This window comes from Delphinapterus leucas, chromosome 13, assembly GCF_059928025.1.
Source record: "Delphinapterus leucas isolate spDelLeu-1000000601 "Yukka" chromosome 13, BTC_Dleu_Yukka2, whole genome shotgun sequence".
In the NCBI taxonomy this organism is placed as follows: Eukaryota; Metazoa; Chordata; class Mammalia; order Artiodactyla; family Monodontidae; genus Delphinapterus; species Delphinapterus leucas.
In genome coordinates, this window is record NC_143141.1 from 7,609,094 (window position 1) to 7,630,502 (window position 21,409).

Consider the following 21,409-nt stretch of genomic DNA (forward strand, 5'->3'; position numbering starts at 1 on the left):
CCTGACCTCAGGTGACCCTGGCCTCAGGTGAGGCTGGTGCCACAGTCAGTGGATGGAGCTTCACATAGACTTGCGATAATCCCTGGATTCAAGCTTAGATCCTCGCCCAGTGCTTTGGTGGCACTGATGGGACACCTGATTTCTTTGTACCTCAATTTTTCTCTATATCAAAAATAGTAAGACTTATTTAAAAATATTTCTGTAGAAGTATTCAAGAGTGTGCGTGTGATAAACAATGTCTAAATGTTTGAGGAACCTTTCGAGTGCTTGCAGACAGACAAGGGTACTGTGACTTTAAAACAGTATTATTTTAGAATGAAGCTTCCGCCTTCAATGTGTCTGATGAAGAGTTAAACTATTTTTGAAAATAGGATATGTGCAGCTTCATCTCCTCCATAGTGAAATGACATTTCCCACTGATTGGATCGAGCCTTTTTTCCTTAAGCTTGGCTTGCTTCTTCCAGCGCTGTGTGCGTGGCATGGTAATTAGGGGCTTAGGTTCTCAGTGGTAGGATGCTCCTGGCTATTTCTTGAGCTATACTTACCCACAGCTCCGTTCCTCACCCTGCACTGGCAGGGTGTGTGGTGTGTATTTTTAAGTGGTAAGATTTGAGGAAAGCAGTTCCATGGAAAAAGGAACGTGATCGACAAGGCTTGTAGAGAAGGAGAATCAGCTGGGGTTGCTCGCTTTTAATTGAAGTTTAGTTGGAGGTTCAATGAGGTGAGGCTGTTATGACAGATTTCAAAATGTAATGATAGGAAAAGGGGGTGGGTTCATCAAAGTCGGAGTAAATACAGAGCAACAGCTCAGCAACCCAGCGTGAAGCAACAGCTACGAACCCTCACAAAATGCGGAGTAATTAAAATTGGTGTTGCACAGCCCTCCTCAGTGGGTACCTTTCCAAGGAAAGCAATGACTTTATTGTGGAAAAATATAAACACAAATTTGGAGATGTAAATTACATGCATGTTTTAATCTTGTTCATAAACACTGAAAGTTTTAAAAATGTAAATATAATCAAAGTGCACAACTGCAGCTGAAACCAGATTTGAGAAGGATTTTGAGAAAGAAAGAAGGTGAAAGGCCCTGCAGTCTCCCCGACCCTCACACCCTGCCCATCCCAACCCTACCTACCCATCTCCCCCTCACCCCACCTTTGTGGATTCGGAAAAGAAGAGATAGAATTCTGCCCTCCAGTTTCTGAGGACACAAATCCTTGTCTTTAATTTGTCAGCATCACAGAAGAGATGGTTAGTATTAACCCTTTCTCTCCATTTCCTCTCCTGCCTTAACCCTTTTGGTCTATGCGTGTGATGTTTGAGGTTAATGAGTACGATCCACAGTGACTAAGCATTGGATAATTTGCAGCATGGGAATGAAGGAGGAAATTTATCCAAACACTATCCAGATTCTTCTATTTCCATACTTTAAGCACGAGAGTGACCTCAAGTAGAGCCAGCTCTAAAGGTTGAGCTTGGAGAAATAGCATTAGATAGTAGAAAACTGACTGCAGTGGTGTTGAAGAAATGTGTGTGGGTTCTACCCTGACTGTCCTTTGTTGCCAAAACTGATTTTGGGCAAGAATCTTCACTTCACTGGGCCACAGCTTCTCCATCTGAGCTGTAAGATTCTTCCATTTCAACCTTTCTGTAATATTATGCCTCATGGATCCACTCCAATCTAAATGGGGCCTGGGAAATTCAACCCCAATGTGGTACCCTTCCCCAGGTGGCCCCAGGAGTCAGAAATGTTCCAGACAAGGGCCAAGATTTTCCTCTGCCAAAGCTCCTCCACTCTGTAATTTAAAGCCAGGACTCCCTGAGACTTTGGTAGGAAGTCTTTTGTCCTGGCCTCAGTTCTGCACCTGCTCAGCTGGGCAAGGGACCTTCCCAGGAGGGAATGACCTGATGTCTGGCCAGACCATCAAAGTTCACATTTGGAGTTGCCATCGAGATGACCCAGTGTAACAATTCTGCATATTTCATCTACATTGATGAGGGAAATATTTAGCAGGGCTTTTATATCCTGTTCCTCTCTCAGTGTGTTCCCTCTTCAGAGTAGGGTAGTGGAAATTTATAGGATTATGGGGAGAGATACTAAGGGCCACCTGTCATTGATATAAATCATTTCAAATGAAATTATAGTGTGGTATTCAGGGGAAGCTTAGTTTCAAGGAACGAAACATATCAAGAGTCTTTGTAGTAAGTTGTGTACCTGGGTGAGTCCACCAGGAGAGCATGAAGTCAAGTTTTCCTTGATTGGTTGTTTTAAGGTGGAAAATAAAAAGTACATTGAGAATTTAGCATTTGCTCTCCCAGTATATTACATGGTAGGAAAGGGTTGGGATTTGGAAGTAGGGTAAGAGAAATGGTTGTGGGTTTGAAGATTCGTTTTCCAATTCGACCACTGATTCCCACCTGAGCTCTGAAGGAGGTCAGTTCAAAGGACCATTGAGCCCTGGCCTGGCTGAGGCTTCACCACATAGCCTTTGTGATGGTTGCCTCTGGCTGCCCTGGAAAGGAAACAGGGTTTGGGCTGGTTCCAAAAAGAGCTCTCTGATCTAATTTGATTGGAGTAGCAGAACGGTGAAATTTCCAGAGCAGTCCCGGGATAAGGCATTGGGAACAGAAGTTGGGGGTGTATTAGATGTATGTTGCCAAACTGGAACTTTTGGGAAAACAGGAGAAGGGATGAATATAGGCAAGAGGAATGAAATATTAGCAAAAAGCTTTGGGTCTTCTAATCTTATCACGATATTTAACACTGCTTCTCTTGTTTTATAAGGATAGACATATATGTTATGTTCATGCACTGTTAGCAGCAGTAGTTGTGCTTTGCACATTTCATTATTGATTTTTTTTCATGATGAGACTAGAAAGGAGTAATTTACACAAAGATAATGTTCCTGTTTTAACTAAAACATCAAATAATCCATAAGGAAATAAACTTCACCTAAAAGTTCTCAAACTGTTGGATTAAAGTCCTAAATATAAAAACCCAAACTATAAAACTCTTAAAAGAACACATGGGTACATCTTTATAACCTTGGATTTGGCAATGACCTCTTAGACGCGACACCAAGAGCAAAGCAATAAAGAGAAAAATAGGTAAGTTGGACTTCATCAAATTAAAAATTTTGTGCGTCCGTGAACACTATCAAGAGGGTGAGAATACATTCCAAAGAATGGGTAAAAATATGTGCAAATCATGTATCTGATAAGGTCCTAGTATCCAAGATATATAAAGAACTCTTAAAACAATAAAAAGTTAACAAACCCAATTTAAAAGTGGGCAAAAGACATTTCTCCAGAGAAGATACACAAATGGCCAAAATGCACATGAAAAGATGCTCAACATCATTAGTCCTTAGGAAGACGCAGATTAAAGTCTCAACACAATACCATTTTACACCCATTAGGATGCCTATTATACAAAACACAACAAAACCAGAAAATAACAAGTGTTGGTTAAGATGTGGAGAAAGTAGAACCTTCATACATTGCTAGTAGGAATATAAAGTGGTACAGCCAGTATGGAAAACAATTTGGCAGCTCCTCAAAAAGCTAAGCATAGAATTGCCATATGATCCACCAATTCAACTTGTAGTTCTATACCCAAAAGACGTGGGTATTCAAACAAAAACTTGTGTACAGATGTTTATAGAAGTGCTATCACAACGGCCAAAGTGGAAAAACCAAAATGTCCATCAACTGGATAAACAAAACGTGGTCTTGTCCATACAATAGAATGTTACTCAGCCACAAAAAGGAATAAAATAGACATAGGTTACAACATGGATGAACCTTGAAAACATTATCCTAAGTGGAACCAGCCAGGCACAAAAGGCCATGTGTTATATGATTCATTTATATGAAATATTTAGAATAGAAAAATCCGTAGTAACAGAAAGTAGATTAGTGGTTACCAGGAGCTGGGGAGAGGGAGGAATGGCGACTTACTGCTTAAGGGGCATGGGGTCTCCATTCAGGGTGACGAAAACGTTCCTGAACTAGATAGTGGTGACATTGTGAATGTATTTAAGGCCAGGAAATTATACACTTTAAAATGGTTAAAATAGTAAAGATTCTGTTATGTGTGTTTTACCATTTCCAGACTCTATAAACATCATAGAAACTCTGGTAATTTGACAAACAGATGAGCTCAGGTTTGCCGAGGAGATGCATATATTTGAAGCAGCCTTTGGGACTGGGGAAAGCTTCTGGAAGAGAAAATGTACGTGACTGAGGATGAATCCTGCTTCCTGGTCCAGACTTGCTGTTCTGTGGCCTGGGGCGAGTCGTGTAAACTCTCTGAGCCTCAGTTGGGAGCCTTGGACAAACCTTCTATTTCTGGGTGGGAAAAATCTCAATCACTTGTGGGAGCTTTTCAAGCCTCACACACTTGCATTCACCTTGGCCTCTTACCCAGTGTGAAGGGTGGAATATTTCTGATGGAACGCTCTACTATCAGGAAGAGCGGGTGGGGGACACACACAGGGGTCTGGGAGTGTGAAAGTACACTTTCTGGTAGCGCCTTTGTAATACTGAGAAGTCCTGGAGCTGGTGGTGATAGCGCTCGCACTCCTGGGAAGGGCAGGAGGTAGATTCATTCATTCCTTCCTATGCCGCCCACTGGCAGATATCCACACTGAAAGACACAGAGCCCCTGAGTGGGTGGAGTGTCTGTCCTAGAGGGAGGAGAGATCATTCCAGAGTCCATCTGTGAACTGCAGTTGTGGTGAGTGTGCTGAAGAAACAGTAAATGCTGCGTGGATGAGTATTCCAGGGCTAGGGATGCTCTGAGGAAGTCATGGTTGACCTGCCTCTGAAGGAGGACTTGGAATGAACCAGGAAAACCAGGAAGGTGCAGACCAGCATTCCTGGGGGAGAGAGAACCGTGAGGGGGAAGGAAAGCAGAGTGGGCTTGGGGAAGACATGGCAAAGAAAGCCTCATGCTGGGAGGTCATGCTGAGTCGTGGTCAATGTCATTGAATTAAAAGGCCAGGGAAGTATTTTGCTGAGACCACAGTAGGCACTTGTACCAGCAAATGCTGCTTTCACGCCCCCACAAAACTACCTCCTGTGCTCTGGGAGTACGTTACCAGCAGTAACCACACAGCATCTCTGAAACTGAAAATGGTCCCCAGAGTTGGCTGTGACCTGAAGCCACCGTTCCTCGGAGCCTATACCATCTCCCCAGCACAGGGCAGTGTGGGTTACAGAACCAGTGGCTCTGGAGTGTGACACCCAGCCTACCCTGAGAGTGCTGGGAGAATGTGTCTCCTTTTGGTCTTTTGGGTCTTGGCCCATCACCCAGTAAATCTAGGCTCTGAGGATGGTAGAACTACCAAGAGTTTCAGTTGTATTCGGCAGGACCATTGCATGTATTTGGTGGGTGGACTGGATCCATCTTTGTGGTGTAGGCCACATTTGCTTCCACACTTTGATGGAACCCAAGGTGAATGGAGCTCATACCTGCCAGTCATGTGCTGTACTCCTAGGAGGCTTCCCTGCTTAGAGTTGACGTGGTTGGAGGGCCCAGCGCTGCAACTCTGGGGCGTGTGCGATGCTCCCGGCCGCCCTGTCCACGGTGCAGCAGTGGGGAAGGGAGGATGGTCACAGCCTTGATTGGAGTTGTCCTATTAAGGAAGGGAGCTCATCTGTAAGTCCTACTTTAGGCAAGGCCCCCTGTCCAAACTCTATTAAATTTGGAGGCTTATGGGTCATTTCTTCTCTGTAACCATAAGTCTGTTCCATCTGGCTTAATGTTTTTTCCCTTTGCTTGCAGGAGAGTAGATCTGGAGAAACCAACAGCTGTGTTGAAGAAATAATTCGGGTAAGGATATTCTTTTACAAATCTTACCAACTGGTTGACATAGATTCCAAATAGAAGGAGGTGCAGCTGCAGTGTCAAAGTGAGCCCGTTGTTCATGTGTTGTCTGATCTTTACCCTTTCTGAGGGTAATCACCTAAGTTGCCTAAATAACAGTACTTTACAAAACAACTTCTAAAGCTTCTTTTAGAAACCTAGGAGCTACACCTTAATCTGGTCCCTTTGCACAGGCTGAGGTGACACTGTGTTAAAGGAATCAGTCAGCTGGAAGACAGAACAACAGAGTTGAGATGAAAAATATGATTGTGTTCACATTTGGATGCCCCCATTTATCACCCTACTATTTAAAAGCATCTTTCAATAGTCTGTGCTTTCTAGTCAGGCAGGGGTTGCCTGGTTATTTTTCTCCCAAACTTAATTAGAATCAGAAGCACTCTGACAAAGAGGTGATGCTCAGTGTTGAGAATTTATTTCTGTATTGTTGTGCGTGTTATTATTTTTGCCTGTTACTCTCTGTAAGCCTGTCCTTCTCATCATCCTCATCTCGCGGGCACAGCCTCTGTGAACTGGCTTCACGCGCAGATGCACTTAGGCTGGGCTGTTCTGCCCCGTTAGTGTTCTCCAGAGCACTCAAACTTATAATCAGGATGTCCTCTTCAGCCTGTATTTTGTCTTCAGTCATATTTGTCATCGGAATAACCTAATAATTCATAGCTCTCAGAAAGCTGATATTACACTGGGCAAAACACCAAGGCAGATCAGACCAGATGGTGTGGCAATTCTCTATAAAGAAAAAGAAAAACTTTATTTTAATCTGTTTGTAACTTTTGGGCATCCTACACACTTTTTCTTGAATGGCTAGTGAATTACAGTAATATGGTTATGTGGTTTAAAATTTTACATTAACCATCAAATTGTTTTCAGCGGTAGGATTTTTATTTCTTCCTGGAAAGCATTATTTCGTAAATAAACTTTTTCACTCTCGAATTGATTAAAATAACTCATTGAAGTTTGATTTGATGAATTCATAATGATTTTTGTTTTTCTGGGAGAGATTTATATAGAAAGCAGTTGTCAAAGTGTGGTAGCTTCATTTCTGGCATTTAATTATATGTTGAATAAAATACGTGTTGTATTTTACATCTAAATTATCTCTATCTTGGGGCCTTGTTTCAGGTTAAACACAGATAGTGTAAAATGCAGATGTACTTTTCCTATTTTTCTCTTTTAACATACTTTCATGTTTGGGGTCCCAATATTCAGTGTTCAAGCCATCTTCCTTTGATTGGTTATGGTGTTTATATCTGCAAAATGATAATACCACAACACACCAATCCCCTCTTTGGTTTCTCTGTTTATGTTTAAAAAATCCTACCCCTTCTCATCCTTTCTTATCTTTTCTGAGGATATGGAAGAACTCTGTTGTTTGACCTTTCTGTCCTATATTCTAAGCAGGGCTTGAAGTTTATAAAGAGCTTGAGTGTTTCTCATACCATAACAATATACTTTAGAGAAGCAGTCCACAACCTTTTCGGCACCAGGGACTGCTTTTGTGGAAGACATTTTTCCACGGGGGTGGGGGGATGGTTTTGGGATGATTCAAGCGCATTACATTTATTGTGCACTTTATTTCTATTATTATTACATAGTAATATATAATGAAATAATTATACAACTCACCGTAATGCTGACAGGAGGCAGAGCTCAGGCGGTAACGCGAGCGATGGGGAGCGGCTGTAAATACAGATCAAGCTTCGTTTGCTCACCCGCAGCTCACCTCCTGCTGTGTGACCCGGTTCCTAATAGCCACGGAGCAGTGCCAGTCTGTGGCCTGTGGTATGGGGACCCCTGCTTTAGACAGTGCAAAATTCACTTCAAATAAAACTGAATGCTGGGGCTTCTCTGGTGGCGCAGTGGTTGAGAGTCCTCCTGCCACTGCAGGGGACACGGGTTTGTGCCCCGGTCCGGGAAGATCTCTTCCACGTGCCGCGGAGCGGCTGGGCCCGTGAGCCATGGCCGCTGAGTCTGCGCGTCCAGAGCCTGTGCTCCGCAACGGGAGAGGCCGCAACAGTGAGAGGCCTGCGTACCGCAAAAAACCCCCAAAAAACTGAATGCTGTTAGTCAAGAGTTTAAAGCGTTATTTATTTTTTTCTTAAGAAAGCTGATGAGAGCCTGGCACCCCGGCCCCACTCTCCTACCTTCCCACAGTACTGACCCCGAATCCATCACACCACGGGTGCCGCCCCTGCCTGCCTTGAATCAGGCGTGGAACAAGAGGAAAAGCCTGGACCAGTGAGAGAATTGATTTATGTGTACGCGCAGGGTCATCGGAAGACAGCTGAGCTCTGAGCTCCACACTTCCCAGAGCTTGTGAGGAGTGTTCCAAAGAGGAGATGGTATAGACTGGGAAGTGATGGTGGTGCTGGTGCTGTCACGTGAGCATCTTTTTCTCCCCTCACCTGGCAGTCTAAGGTGTTAGTAGTGCTCTAACTTCAGGAGCTCCTAGAGGATCATGTCTGTGTTCCCAGTTTTGCCTGGAATGTTTTTCTGGCTGTCACCTGCCTCTCACACCAGGCAGCCCCAGGATCGTCTTCCCCTCTTATTCTGAGCCTCTCTCCTGCAAACACAAGCACAGGGCGCCTTCTCAGTTACAGCCTGTTGGATTTGTTGTGTATCTGCCACACATCAGTATTCTTCCCACACGGTGGCCCTAATGTTTGGAATTTAGAATTCACGATTTTGTGGAATGAATAAATAAATGAGTGAGTGAGTAAAAGAATCCTCCAAAGGAGAGCGATGAGTATCGTTGTGATGGCTCAGAGATTCCCTTTGCTATAAATCACAGACAAGATGTATTGGCCTTTTTAATGCTCGGTTCCTGTGAATCATCTTTGTGGAGTCCAATTTTCCTTACCGGCGTCTCTCCCCTTGGAATCAGCTCAGGTAAACGTGATGTCGTCAAGGTCACCAGAGGTGCTTACTACTTGCAGCCATCTCATTTTAAAAAGGCTGTCTCTTGTTGTGGAGGAAGATCAGGGTCATCAAAAATACCTTAAAATTATGAAAATGGAGATGGTCGTCGGACAAGTGTTTGCATGCCCTTTCCATGTGGGAGGTACTGGCAACAGCGGTGGGTTAGAGAGACATGACCCCTGGCCCTTTGGGAACCGACAATGTGCTGGAAGAGATAGATACTAAGTTTTTTTTTTTAATCTCATAAATAAATGTATAATGTGAATTGTGGTAAATACTCAGGGTTTTATGAGCGCTTACTCTAGGGTACATTACCGAATTTGGGGTCAAGAAATACTTCCCTGAGGAAGCAGCCCTTGAACTGAGCTGGAGGGTGAGTAGGAAAGCAACCTAAGGAAAATGGTGAAGCTTCCAAGCAGAGGGAATGAAGAGCTCGGCTTGTTAGAGACCCGGGAAGGAGAGAGAAGGCCCGCGTGGCTGGAGAGCAGGTGGGAAAAGCCAGGCAGGAGCGGCCAGTCGTGCTGTGCTTTCTCAGCCACATTCGAGAGACTCTAAGCACAGGGGAACCGGTGAAGGATTGGAGCTGGGAGCGATGTGATCAGATTGGCGGCGTAGATGCACCGTTCTGGCTGCTGTGAGGAGTGGCTTGAGGGGAAAATGGAAGAGGAATGTGGGGCTGATGCAGGTTCCAAGCAAGGGATGCTTGGTGGAGACACAGGAAGATTGAGGGAGATGCTGTGTTGGGTGGGGGAGAAGAGGACATCCTCTGTTAATTTTTAGACGTGCTGAGTTTGAGGTGCCTTTGTGATGTTCAAGTAGACGAGGAGAATGTAGAGGAACTCAGGACAGAGGTCTGAGCTGCAGGCCAGCATTTTGGATGAATTAGCACATTGGTAGTAAAACCACAGAATTGGGTACATTTGCCTGGAGAGAGACTTGAGGCCGAGAAGCAATGAGGGCCTGAATTCCACCATTTCAGGAGCAGGGAAGGGAGGAAGATCCACTGGCAAACGAACATGAGAGGGAGTGACTAGAGAAAATTGGGACCGTGGAAAGCCACAGAATTCAAGGGAAGAGAGTTTCTATCCAACAGGGTGCAGAGTTTCTGAGAGGACACGAAAAGATGAGGATCGAAAGCCACCCAACGGATTGGACAACAAAAAGGTCGTTGGTGACCTTATGGAGAGCTGTTTCTGTGGAGGAGAGGGGGCAGGGTCCAGACTGGAGAAAACTGAGAGGATGGAGTCCCTGAGTTTAGAGACCACTTGTGAGGAAAGGCAGTCGTTTCCGTTCCATTTATTTCCTACACAGTCACGACCACCAATGAGGATAGGCTAACATTTATTGAGCACTTACTATATCTGGGACACTCTTCCAAGCTTCTTGCATGTGTTTTCTCATTGGACCATCACAACTGCCTTCTGTGTAGTTGGGAACTATTATCATCCCCATTTTACAGAGGAAGAAACTGAGGCGAGGGGAGGTTAAACACAGCTGGCCAAGGGAACAGCTACCACACGGTAGAGCTGGGATTTTAACCAGCACCACAATCTGGGACCAGCACCCCCGCTTCTCTTACCTGCTGTGCTGTCTTATTAAAGGAAGAAGCCCCCACCCCCACCCCAGCTCATTCATGAAACCACTCAGGCATTTTGCTGTGAAAGGGAGGTTTCCCGTTCCCATGTGTGTATGATCTGAAAGTGCCCGATCACGCGTGTGTGCACTTGAACTTAATGGAGGTTTTATGGCCAACGTCAGCAATCTCACCTTTGAACTTCTTTTTCCTCCCCCCTCTCTTATTTTTGCTGAGGTGACTGCTTTCAAGTCATTTGAATATTACATTATGTTCTCCAGTATAATTATTTTTTATCGTCACTCAGAGAATTTCAATCCTGGGACCTAGTAAATCTGTGTATTACTGCAAAATTCATTTAGAAGATGGGCAGTAAGGGCTGGGAGCCCTCATTGCTGACATATGTTTGTAACAGACAGTTTTCTGTTACACTGTATTTCATCCCTAAAGGCTCCAGTGATGTAATACTTAGGTGCTTTCCCTAGCATTATCCATTAACGTAGAATGGCATTAACATTTGTTCAGCAAATAAAACCCATTTACAACCTAATGGGGGTGTGCAGGGCTGGAATCTAGAATGCACAGATTTTATGCCGCACAGCTCTAGATGGTGTTTATTGCCGAGCATTCTTCATAACGTAGGGAGCCTTTGTCATAAGAGACCAGTGTTTTGAGATCTGGTTTGGATTTAAAGGATGAATTTAGAGACAATCTCAGGGCAACATCTGAGCAGATTATCTTCTTGGCTTTCATCTTTAGTCACTAATTTAATTCCAATTTCCTGTGAAATATTCATGGCGAATATTTACGTAGAGTTGCCTTTCTGTTGATATGAAAGGAGTAACTGGGACTTGTTTAAATTCTGGAGACCCAAACCAATTTCCTGACACTATAATTGAACAGATTTCCAGCAGACAGAGGGAACTCCTTTTCCTTGGTTTTCTAGAAACTAAGGAGCCTCCTAGGCAAGATTTCCAGTTGTGATGCTGGGAGATCTCTGAGTGAGGAGAGAGTTGAGATTACCATCACATGGGACGCACATCGTCATGGCCCCCTCACGTGTTCAGACCCTGGATGGTGAGACAAGAGAAACCTTGTGCTTAAATGTCTACAGGCTCCGTAAGTCACATGAAAATATATTAGCCACTCGGAGAAAATAGAGAACAAAGGGACAACTTGTTTTAAGTGATCTGTTTGGGTCGTTTGCAGAGCTGGACCTAGGTCAAATCTCCCGTTTCAGACCAGACAGGCGTTTCCTGCCTCATGTTTTTTTTTTTTTTTTTTTTTTAATATCTCATTTGTTTCAAGTAGTAAAGATTTTATTCATGGCAAAATGAAGCCCACAAATGGAAAAATCAATCCGGGTATAAATGTAGAGGAGCCCATTTATATATCCCATGACTTGTCATAATAAAATCGAATCAAAGCAAAAGTAAACCTGGTGGAGGTCTAGAGAAATTCACCAAGCAAAAGCTACGTGTTTTATCCAAGATAAATGAGTTTCACTTGGTAGTGTTTTGTTTTGATTTTTCTTTTTGCAGTTGGCCACTTGGATGGATAGAGACAGCAGTAACACAATTTATATCTTATTTTACATCTGTAGGTGCATTTTTACTAGATGTTATTATATTTGTCCTTTTGCCTGAAACCAAAAGCCCTACTTAAATGACTCCATTTCTCTTCCAGGGGCATCCTGGTGCCTGTAAGGGGTATGCAGCAGCCTGCTGCTTGTTTCAGGGCCATTTGGCTACACTTTGTAGGCTTTGTGATGACTCTGGAGGTGTCCAGTATGTAACAGAGGTGGGGCGAGAATACTCTAATTCAGAATCTGTTCCGAGCCCAGAGGCTTTGGGGTGATGGCCAAAGGGACCGTGGAGGTCTGGAAGCTCCCATTGGGAGTGAATGGCTTTGCCTTTCTGTTTTTACCTGTCTCCTTCTGATGCACACGGCTAGACATCACAGAGGCATTTACAGAACCAGGGGTGTGGAAGACTAAGGGGATGTTAGCAGCCCAAGCAGCATATATTCTGTGGGAATATACTCCCTGCCCTCATAGTCAAGGGAGAGTTCTGATACCGCAGTCAATATCTTTGCATGGGTGTTTGCCATTATCTTACTCTGAAGGTGCCGACTGGAAGACAGGAGGAGGTGCACACATAGTGTTAACAACAGCCGGATGCCACAGGCCGTCACGGAGCTCACGGTGCCGTGTACCTCCTGCTGTGCCCAGGCTGGGACAAGGGAAGCGTGTCAGTAGCCAGACTGCACCATGGGCGGGGTTTCCAGCAAGGTCAAAGGCACACCTTCCCCATTTCTCGTGAAGAAACTTGGAGAACTTCAGCACTACATTAGAGGACCGAGGCATTAAATATACTTGATTTTTAAAGTTTTCTGTTGCTCTAGCCTTGCAAGGTACATCCACCGAGCAAAGAGATAGTGAGACTGGGCTCAAGACAGAGTCAGATTCTTGGAGGTCCTCTGCAGAGCCACACGTGCTCTGGCCCCATCTCTCACCCCTGCCCACCTCTCACTCTGTACATGACTTCTGCAGGAGCGGCACCACAGCTCTCTCCCTCACCTCCGGGCTTCACGCGTGCTCTTCTCTAACCCCAGAGCACGCTCTGTCTACCCCTGACCCCGAACACCCGACTGTTTCTTGCTTATCTTCCAAGCCTCACTTAACATGTCACTCCCTCCAGGAAGCCTTCCTGATTGCCAGAATCTGAGTTAGATGCTCTTGTTCTATATTCCCCAAGTACCCTTTACTTTTATCATAGCACTTATTGTACTGAGTCATAATTGTCTTTCTTAAGCCCCATTAGGCTCTTAACATCCATCTCCAGGGGCTATCAAACTGCCTGGCATGTAATGGGTGTTTAATTAATGCTGAATAAATGGATGAGGAATAATGAATGAATGCCTTTGACCTTTTGCTCAGTGTCTGTTTTTCCTCTCCTCCCTGTTGTCCTTCCAGTCCTCCAACAAAAAAAGATTGAGGTGCTGTCCCCCTGAAACATAAGCTCTCCAAGGACGGCCAAGATTGTTGGGTTACCTGGGAGCATTAGAACATTCTACATTTCGCACAAATTCAAGAGATGAGAGTTCAACTAATAACTCCTGAGGGTTGGAAGTGAAAAGGCATCCCCAGCTACTGCTGGTATCCATGCCAGAAAAACTCAGACCTTTTGTATCTGCCACTTGTAGTCTGATTATCTTTCATGAAACTGAGTTTTCCATTTTGATAGCTAATGAATGTAATGTACAAGTTGAAGAAATCAAGATAATAAATTTGCAGGGATAATTTGGTTAATTACCATATTGCTGCTGGTGTAATCGAGGGAGGGAAGTCAAAGCTATTTCCACTGCTAATATGCTCCATGTAAAGCAGTTCTTGGAACAATTACCCAAAGTTATCAACTCAAGACATACATTTTAAAATTGTACTTATTATCATGAAAACCACACACGGTGTTCTCTTTTTTCAAATGGAGGGTTGTGAAATTACACAGATTTGCTGCAAATTACTATTGTACACATACAGGAAAGTTAAAAATAATTTCTAAGATCGAAAATGATAATTTGAGGATTGACAAGATACAGGCCTTGAAAAATTAGAACATCTATCTAGATATTAATGATATCTTTTAAGTAAGACATAATTACCTGTAGTTCTTACACTCATAATTATTTAGATTATTATAATGGAAAAAACTTAGAAACCTGATTATTCTTTTGCCATTTCATTTATGTGCTGTTTTATGATTCCTGATAAATTTGGTTTATAGTTATGCGGTTTGTGTGTTTTTAATGGTTGTTGGATGCAATGAGATGTAAGTATTTTAAAAATGTAGGAGTTGAAACTCAGGACGTTTTTCATGACTTTTAGAACATGTTGCCCGTATTTACACTAAAAAGGTGTACCTATTTATGCAAAAGTATATCTTTCTCTCTCCCCTGAATTTCCTAAAAAGTTACAGGCGTTGTAACTCATGGGCAGTTTGCTGTTTATTATTACAACTTTTTCATTACAGTGTTTTCATTTTAATGCCTTATTTTTTATTGTAATCCTAAATCATGAGAGGTCTGTGGTTCTGTAGAATTAAAAATTTTATATTCTTCTCCTTTTTTTTTAAAAAAAAGTGTTTTTCTGTGAACATTGATTAGGCTTCTGAAACGTGATTAAAAATCCTAAGAGCAGCGTGCTTATTATTGACATATTACGCATTAATTTAAAACTCTATGCCTCAGCTACTTGTAAATATCTTTTTAATAATCTCAAATATAGATTTATTTTTGCATATGAAGTACATATTTTCTAAAAATCACCCTGGGATTCTATATTAATTTAACAGTATCGATATATTTATATCTGCATACTTTATGAATCATTTTAGCCTTCCCTTCTCTGGCAATAACCTGTGATCTCACAGTATTTTTGGTCAGTTTTTAAACATGTTTTTGAATTCAGTTTAACAGTGTCTATCTGGGTGGGGGAGAGGGAATGATAGGCTTTTATTTATTTTTCTTTTTTTTTAAATTTTTTTGCAATTTTGGAAGATATTTTATTTTATATAATTAAAGAGTACTTTTTTGGTAAACATACTATTTTTAATAAAATATAATCTATAAGGGCAAACATGAATCAAGGATATGACAAAATATTGATTAAAATAAATCCTACTCTTTCCTTTGTAGAATATAGATTATTATAAGTGGTTACTTTTTATTTTCCAACTTGGCAACAGTTTAGTACGATAAGCCCAAGAGAAAAGTTAATATATTCAAGATATATTAATATCTGAGTTTGAATACGCAAAGTATTTTTAAAAAGTAATATTATAAAAATGAAAGTCCTTGAGCATATGCTGACAGGACAGGCTTTTAAAAATAGAACCTTTCAAGTTAGCTAAAAATGTTAGTACAGCTTCTGAAAAATGACCGAATCCCCCAAAAGCTACCCAGGCTGCTTCTCTGGAAACCAAATGACAGTCTTTTACCCAGCTTCAAACAGGAAAGCCATTTGAAAGCTCAGCTGCAGATAAACTAGAGAGAAAGAGGAAAAGGGAGAAAGAAAATCCGGCCATGATGCATGAAGAAGATGATGTCGCGAGAGGTTCCCTCCAGTGAGAGTAAAACCTCCCCTCTGGGCTGCAACATGAGCATTGATCATTCTGACCTTTTCGCTTTCTATTTCCTTGGTTTTTTCAATGAAGTCTCTCACTCAGCCCTCCACCCGCACCCCAACCCCAGACTCTGGAAGGAGGCAAGAAATGAACACTGAGTTCTTTTGGACGTTCGCTGGTTATTGTTGTATGAAATCAGGAGATCACTGTGACATGAATACAGACTCAAGAGCAGATTCCCAGCAGGTTCAAAACAGTGTAGATGGTGATGGGGGGAGGGGGGGACTCATGGTAACTGGAGTCATCTAGAAAGATCGTCAGCAACCCTTGGATAGTTGAAATGATTAATCACTTCAGCACAAAAGAGCACAAAAGGAGATTTGTTAAGAATAAGCGGGGGACAGAGTGCTACCTCCAGGGGTGCCAGGCCTGTCTGCTTAATAATGTGTTTTTAAAGTGTATGCCACGTCAAAAGCCAAGCACGTGCAAATGGAGGAACATGGAAAGAAAAAGCAGTGGTCAGAATACTTAGTGCATTAGAACAAATGTTTCCAAGATCAGATTGGCAATAATTTTGATTGGAGCATTTTTTAAATGCATTCTTATGCCCCACCCAACCTCCCACCTCCAAGGTCTTAGCAGCCCTGGGAAAACTCACAGTCCCTAGAAGGATGTGTGCTGGACCTTTGATCACTAAAAACGATAAAGAGCCCATCAAAGGAATATTGTGTGATAGCCCCCTTTTCTTTGAGGTGCAGGGGTCTCAATAGTCTCCTTGGACTAGAGCAAACTCCATGAATGAAAGCAACAGAAGCAATAATGATAGCATGGCTTAACACGCATTGTTGGCTTTCTGTGCCCTCATTGTCTGTTATCTCCTTTAATCGTCACTCTTAACTCTAGATGATGTCATCCTCGTCTTCCAGAGCAGGAAACTGAGATAAGGGGAGGGGAACACATAGTAAATAAGAGACATGGTTAAGGTTTAAATTCCAGAGTCCAGAGCCTAAGTTCATAAACCAGATAGAGTGATTTTTTTAAAAGGCTGAATATTTTCAGTACGTAAGACTAGGCAAATTCTTCTTGTGGGGAGGCATCAGGACTCCTGTGTTCGTACCACCTCTTTCTCACGGCCTTGAGGATAGGAAAGGATGCTCATGGCTGCAGTTGTTGCTTTAGAAGCCACACAGCGTTTCTGAGGAGTTAGATTGAGCATTGATGCCTGCGGTGTGGCATAAGGGGTGCACAGTGAGCACAGAAGTACCTTTTTTTTTTTTTTCTTTGCGGTACGCGGGCCTCCCACTGTTGTGGCCTCTCCCGTTGCGGAGCACAGGCTCCGGACACACAGGCTCAGTGGCCATGGCTCATGGGCCCAGCCGCTCCGCGACATGTGGGATCCTCCCGGACCAGGGCACGAACCCGCGCCCCCTGCATCGGCAGGCGGACTCTCAACCAGTGCGCCACCAGGGAAGCCCCAGAAGTACCTTTGATAGTTCCTTACAAATTGGTCTTGAGCGTCTATTCACCTGTAACCTAGTTACTGGTAGTACATCTTGAAGTGCCAGCTTCTTCTGCATCAGCCTGTGTTTTGCTGCCTTCCATAAAGCTCCATGTTACTGACACCACCTGCTCGTATTACCCTTCGTAAGAGCCCCAATAGTCAACACTGTCCTCCTTCCCAGGAGAGGGGTGGGTGAAAATGTAGAGTCAGAGGCACCGAGAGGTCCAGGTGGCTGCAGCCCGCACCCCTGGCTGCACAGGTGTGAATTTTCACTGTCGCTGGAGGGAGTTCTTGCATCAGACACTCTGTTTGACAACGGCTCTGCCGCTGACCAGCTTGGTAGCATTGAGTCAATAGAGATTTCAATACAGTGCACAGTTTGCAAAGAAGAAAGCTATAGTTCTCGCTCGTTATTTGATATGGCTGTAACATCTGTTGCCGGATAAATTGGTGGATACAAACATCTTCGTGAATCAACATGGCTAACCAAACGTTTTCATTCATCAAACGCAGTTATGGAGGTAAAGCAGTCTTGCAAATCTGTGATTGAAATCAACCTTTTATTTTGGAACTGATGACTGTTAGCTGCCATTATTCTCATTAGGATAATCAAGTATTTTCAAACTCGTTGGAGATGAGGTTCACTTAAGGAAATCTCAGTCTGTGAAATCCGGTTGTAGAATATTTGCGAGATTAGCTCTTTATTGCTAAGAAATCATTGTTTTGCTAAAGGACTCCTGCCTACAGGAAAGGATTAACCTAGGATTAATAGCAAATTCCCCTAGATATCTAGAATCTAGATATCTGCTTACAGCTTTTTTTTACAACTTAGCATTACTAGAAAACAAGAGTGTTGGAATCACTTTGAGTTTGATTTGACAAACGATAAAATATAAAGACAATGCTTCCTTGGAATAAAAATGAAAGCCAGTGGGACATTATAAATCACTTTACAAAAATATCATTTTTTTTTTCTTTGTACAACTGTTCAGGTGCGCAGACTAATAAGCAAAGCAGCTGCAAAGGGAATAAATGCAGACTACACCCCCTGGTGGAACATTGTTTGATAGGTGGTTGATGGCGTTTTCTCTCTTTAAATAGAGTGGAAGTGCGTATTTAAATTTCTTTGCCTTCTTAATTATTGTAAACTACGTTCATTTATGTCAACTTATGCCTGTTAGTTGCTTTTACAAGTATATGGTTATACCAAGTATGCCTAATTATGAATCAGATTACCCAGGCAAAGTCGTTTTTATAATATATGTTCTAGTCTACTATGTTTCTAAAGACTCCTTTTCAGAGCTCACAAAGGATTAAAAATTATGCATAGCTTCTAACTTATAGGAGTATTTTCACATTGAAATAAACTTGGTAGATTGCTTGGAACAGCTGTCTTGCTTATTGGCAAATGACATAGAACCCTTCTACTTAAATATAAATCCTTCCCATGTTAAGACTTATCCAACTGAGGAGAGCAGAGTAAGACTCAGAAATCTGCTTGGGCTTGGAAGGACAGTGAATTAAAATAGTGGAAGTCTTTAAAGAGGTAGGTTGAGAAAATCCCCAGCTTCCACATAGAGCCTTAAAAGAAGACACAGGAAGGGAAATGGGTTGATATTCCTGTACCATGTATGAAGGATTATATCTTTTCAATATTGTGTTTTTCATTGACATACAGATTTAATTTCAATTAGAATGTGATTGCCTACATTTCTGTATGATTTTGTAGGACCCAGCAGTATTCTCAGTAAGTACTTGAATGATTTATTGAAAACCTAACTTCATGAAAAAACGGACTCATTCAATTTTTAAAGACATCTTATATATCCTTTCAAGTATGGGACTTATTACTTGTTAATTATTTATATTCAACACCTTGAGTTATTACTATAAAAAAGTCAGTGACCCCTAGCATCCAAAAATGAGTAAGAGCTGGAATTTTACATGTAGAAAATTCAGGTCTTCATGGGAACTCAAAGGCATCTAAAATTATAAACTGTTTTTACATCTGTTAGGAATCCACTCTTGAGTGAATTAGGAGTTTATAATGATACCTGTGGTTACTTGAAAATGAAGAACTGGGCATGCATATTCAGCATAGTTAGTAGTGAGTTTTCTTTTTTTTTTTTTAATTGGGGTATATTTGTTTTACAGTCTTGTGTTAGTTTCTACTGTACAGCGAAGTGAGCCAGCCATATGTATACATATATCTCCTCTTTTTTGGATTTCCCTCCCATTCAGGTCACACAGAGCACTAAGTAGAGTTCCCTGTGGTATACAGTAGGTTCTCATTAGTTATCTGTTTTATACATAGTAGTGTATGTGTATGTATATGTGTGTGTGTGTGTGTGTGTGTGTGTGTGTGTGTGTGTGTCAATCCCAGTCTCCTTTAACGGATTTTCTTCTCCTCCTGTGGCAGCAATAACATGTGGTTGACCCAGGCTGGTTGTATGGCTCAAAGGAGATTAAGGATTGCACACAGCTTGGTAAAGTGCTATTAAAAACAGCAGTGTTTCAGCTCAGAGCTACAGAAGGTAGAGAGCTGGAGAGAGCACCACTTCCACTCTTACAAGAGGAAAAAAAAGCCAGAGAAAGAGCAAATTAGCTACTTTTCTTAAACCCATGAAAGAACTGAGGTCGCAAGGCAAACAACCTGAAATATGAAGGGAGACAGGCACCTTCAGGGAGAAACAGGATTTGAGCATTTGCTTGTAAGGGACACCACCCAAGGCCATGTAAACCAGTTAGAAGAAACTTGTATGACTGGCAAAGGTGAACATGGGCTCACAGGAGGGCACCACAAGCACAGGGGAGTTTACACTCTTCTGCAGGCTTTTCTTCCCCCAGGTGCTCATAGGGAAGACCTGGGAGCAGGCTGGGAGGCCTCACCTGTGGTGTTGGCTAGGGGAAGGGAATTGCAGCCACTGCTGAACCTCCACCCAGGCCCATCTCCTCTTTCTCTCCTACTGATCACAAACCTTAATCTGTAGGAAGAAGGGCACAAACCTGCAGCCTGAGAGCCCTGGTGGGTCCCCCTATAGCTGGAGGAGAGGAATGGCAACCATCACCCAAACAACGCACACCCTTCTCCCCTGTCATTCCTTAATCTTCAGGGGTTAGGGCAACCAGAATGCATCCTGAAGTCCCTGTGGGAAACCCACTGTATCGGCAGAGTCTGGGGTTTTTTTTTTTAGAAAAAACAAAAAGTTCTACCCCTAGGGAGGGGTCAGGAATATGTGCTCCCTAACATTACATTACATCTGGAGGAAAGCTACACCACCAAGACTCATGTTCACAGCGCCCAGCTAACACCAAGACTTAATCAAAACATCAGAGACCATCTTCTTTCCCCAGCTCTCCAACCACTGCATAGACTAGCACTGAGTAAAAAGAACAGTGGGATACAACTGGGAGAGCTATGCAAAGAGAAGACCCAAAGCCAAGTGGGAAACTCATAGCCCAGCAGAGAGCAAATTCACATCCAGCCTGACCCCTCATTAGATTAACACAAACCTCCACACTGAAGACCTAACAGAAGGAAAGGCATTCTCATCTCCAAGAATAGAACATACTTCCCTCAGAATCTACTGTCTTATACAACATGTTTGGTGTTCAACAGAAAATAAGGAGACCTATAAAAAGGTAAGAAAAAGCACAATCTGAAGGGACAAAGCAATCATCAGAACCGGACACAGATATTAGAACTATCAGACACGGAACTTAACTGGCTACAATTAATATATTAATGGCTCTTAAGGAAAAGGCAGACAGCATGCAAGATCACACCGATAATTTCACTAGGGTGATGGAAACTATAAGAGATGACCACGTGAAAAAAATTGATAAATGAAAAAGAGATGAAGAATGTCTGTAATGGGCTCATCAGTAGGCTGGGCACAGTTGAAGAAAGAATCCATGAGCATGAAGATAAGTCAACAGAAATTACTCAAACTGAAAACAAAGAGATAGCAGTGTAACAACAACAAAAACAGAACAGAGCATCCAAGACTGGTTGGATAATATTAAATGGTCAAGCACATGTAACTGAAATTCCAGAAAGAGGAAAAACAAAGAGAACAGGGCAGAAGAAATAATGGCCAAGAATTTTCCAAAATTAGTGACAGACACCAAACTACATATCCCAGAAACTCAAGCTCAGAGAATACTTAGCAAGATAAATACCAACACACACACATGCACACAATCACACACACCCCCTAATGTATATCATATTCAAACTGCTGAAAACCAAAGACAAAGAGACAATCTTGAAGTCAACCAGAGAAAAAAAGACACTTTACCAACAGAGGGACCAGGATAAAAATGACGGACTTTTCATTGGTAACTGGGCAAGCAATAAGACAACAGAATACATCTTTAAAGTGTGAAAACGGAGTGAGGGGGAA

General features: G+C 42.5%; 1 protein-coding gene across 9 annotated transcripts in view; it reads left to right on the forward strand.

The window, feature by feature from the left end:
• AFF3 (ALF transcription elongation factor 3) overlaps positions 1 to 21,409 on the forward strand; it is a 605,847-nt gene that overhangs the window by 304,070 nt on the left and 280,368 nt on the right. For all 9 annotated transcript variants that reach the window (XM_089922650.1, XM_089922649.1, XM_089922648.1 and 6 more), the window contains one exon: positions 5,789 to 5,836. In XM_089922650.1, coding sequence (XP_089778776.1) covers positions 5,789 to 5,836 — 48 coding nt within the window. The remainder of the gene's footprint in view (positions 1 to 5,788; positions 5,837 to 21,409) is intronic.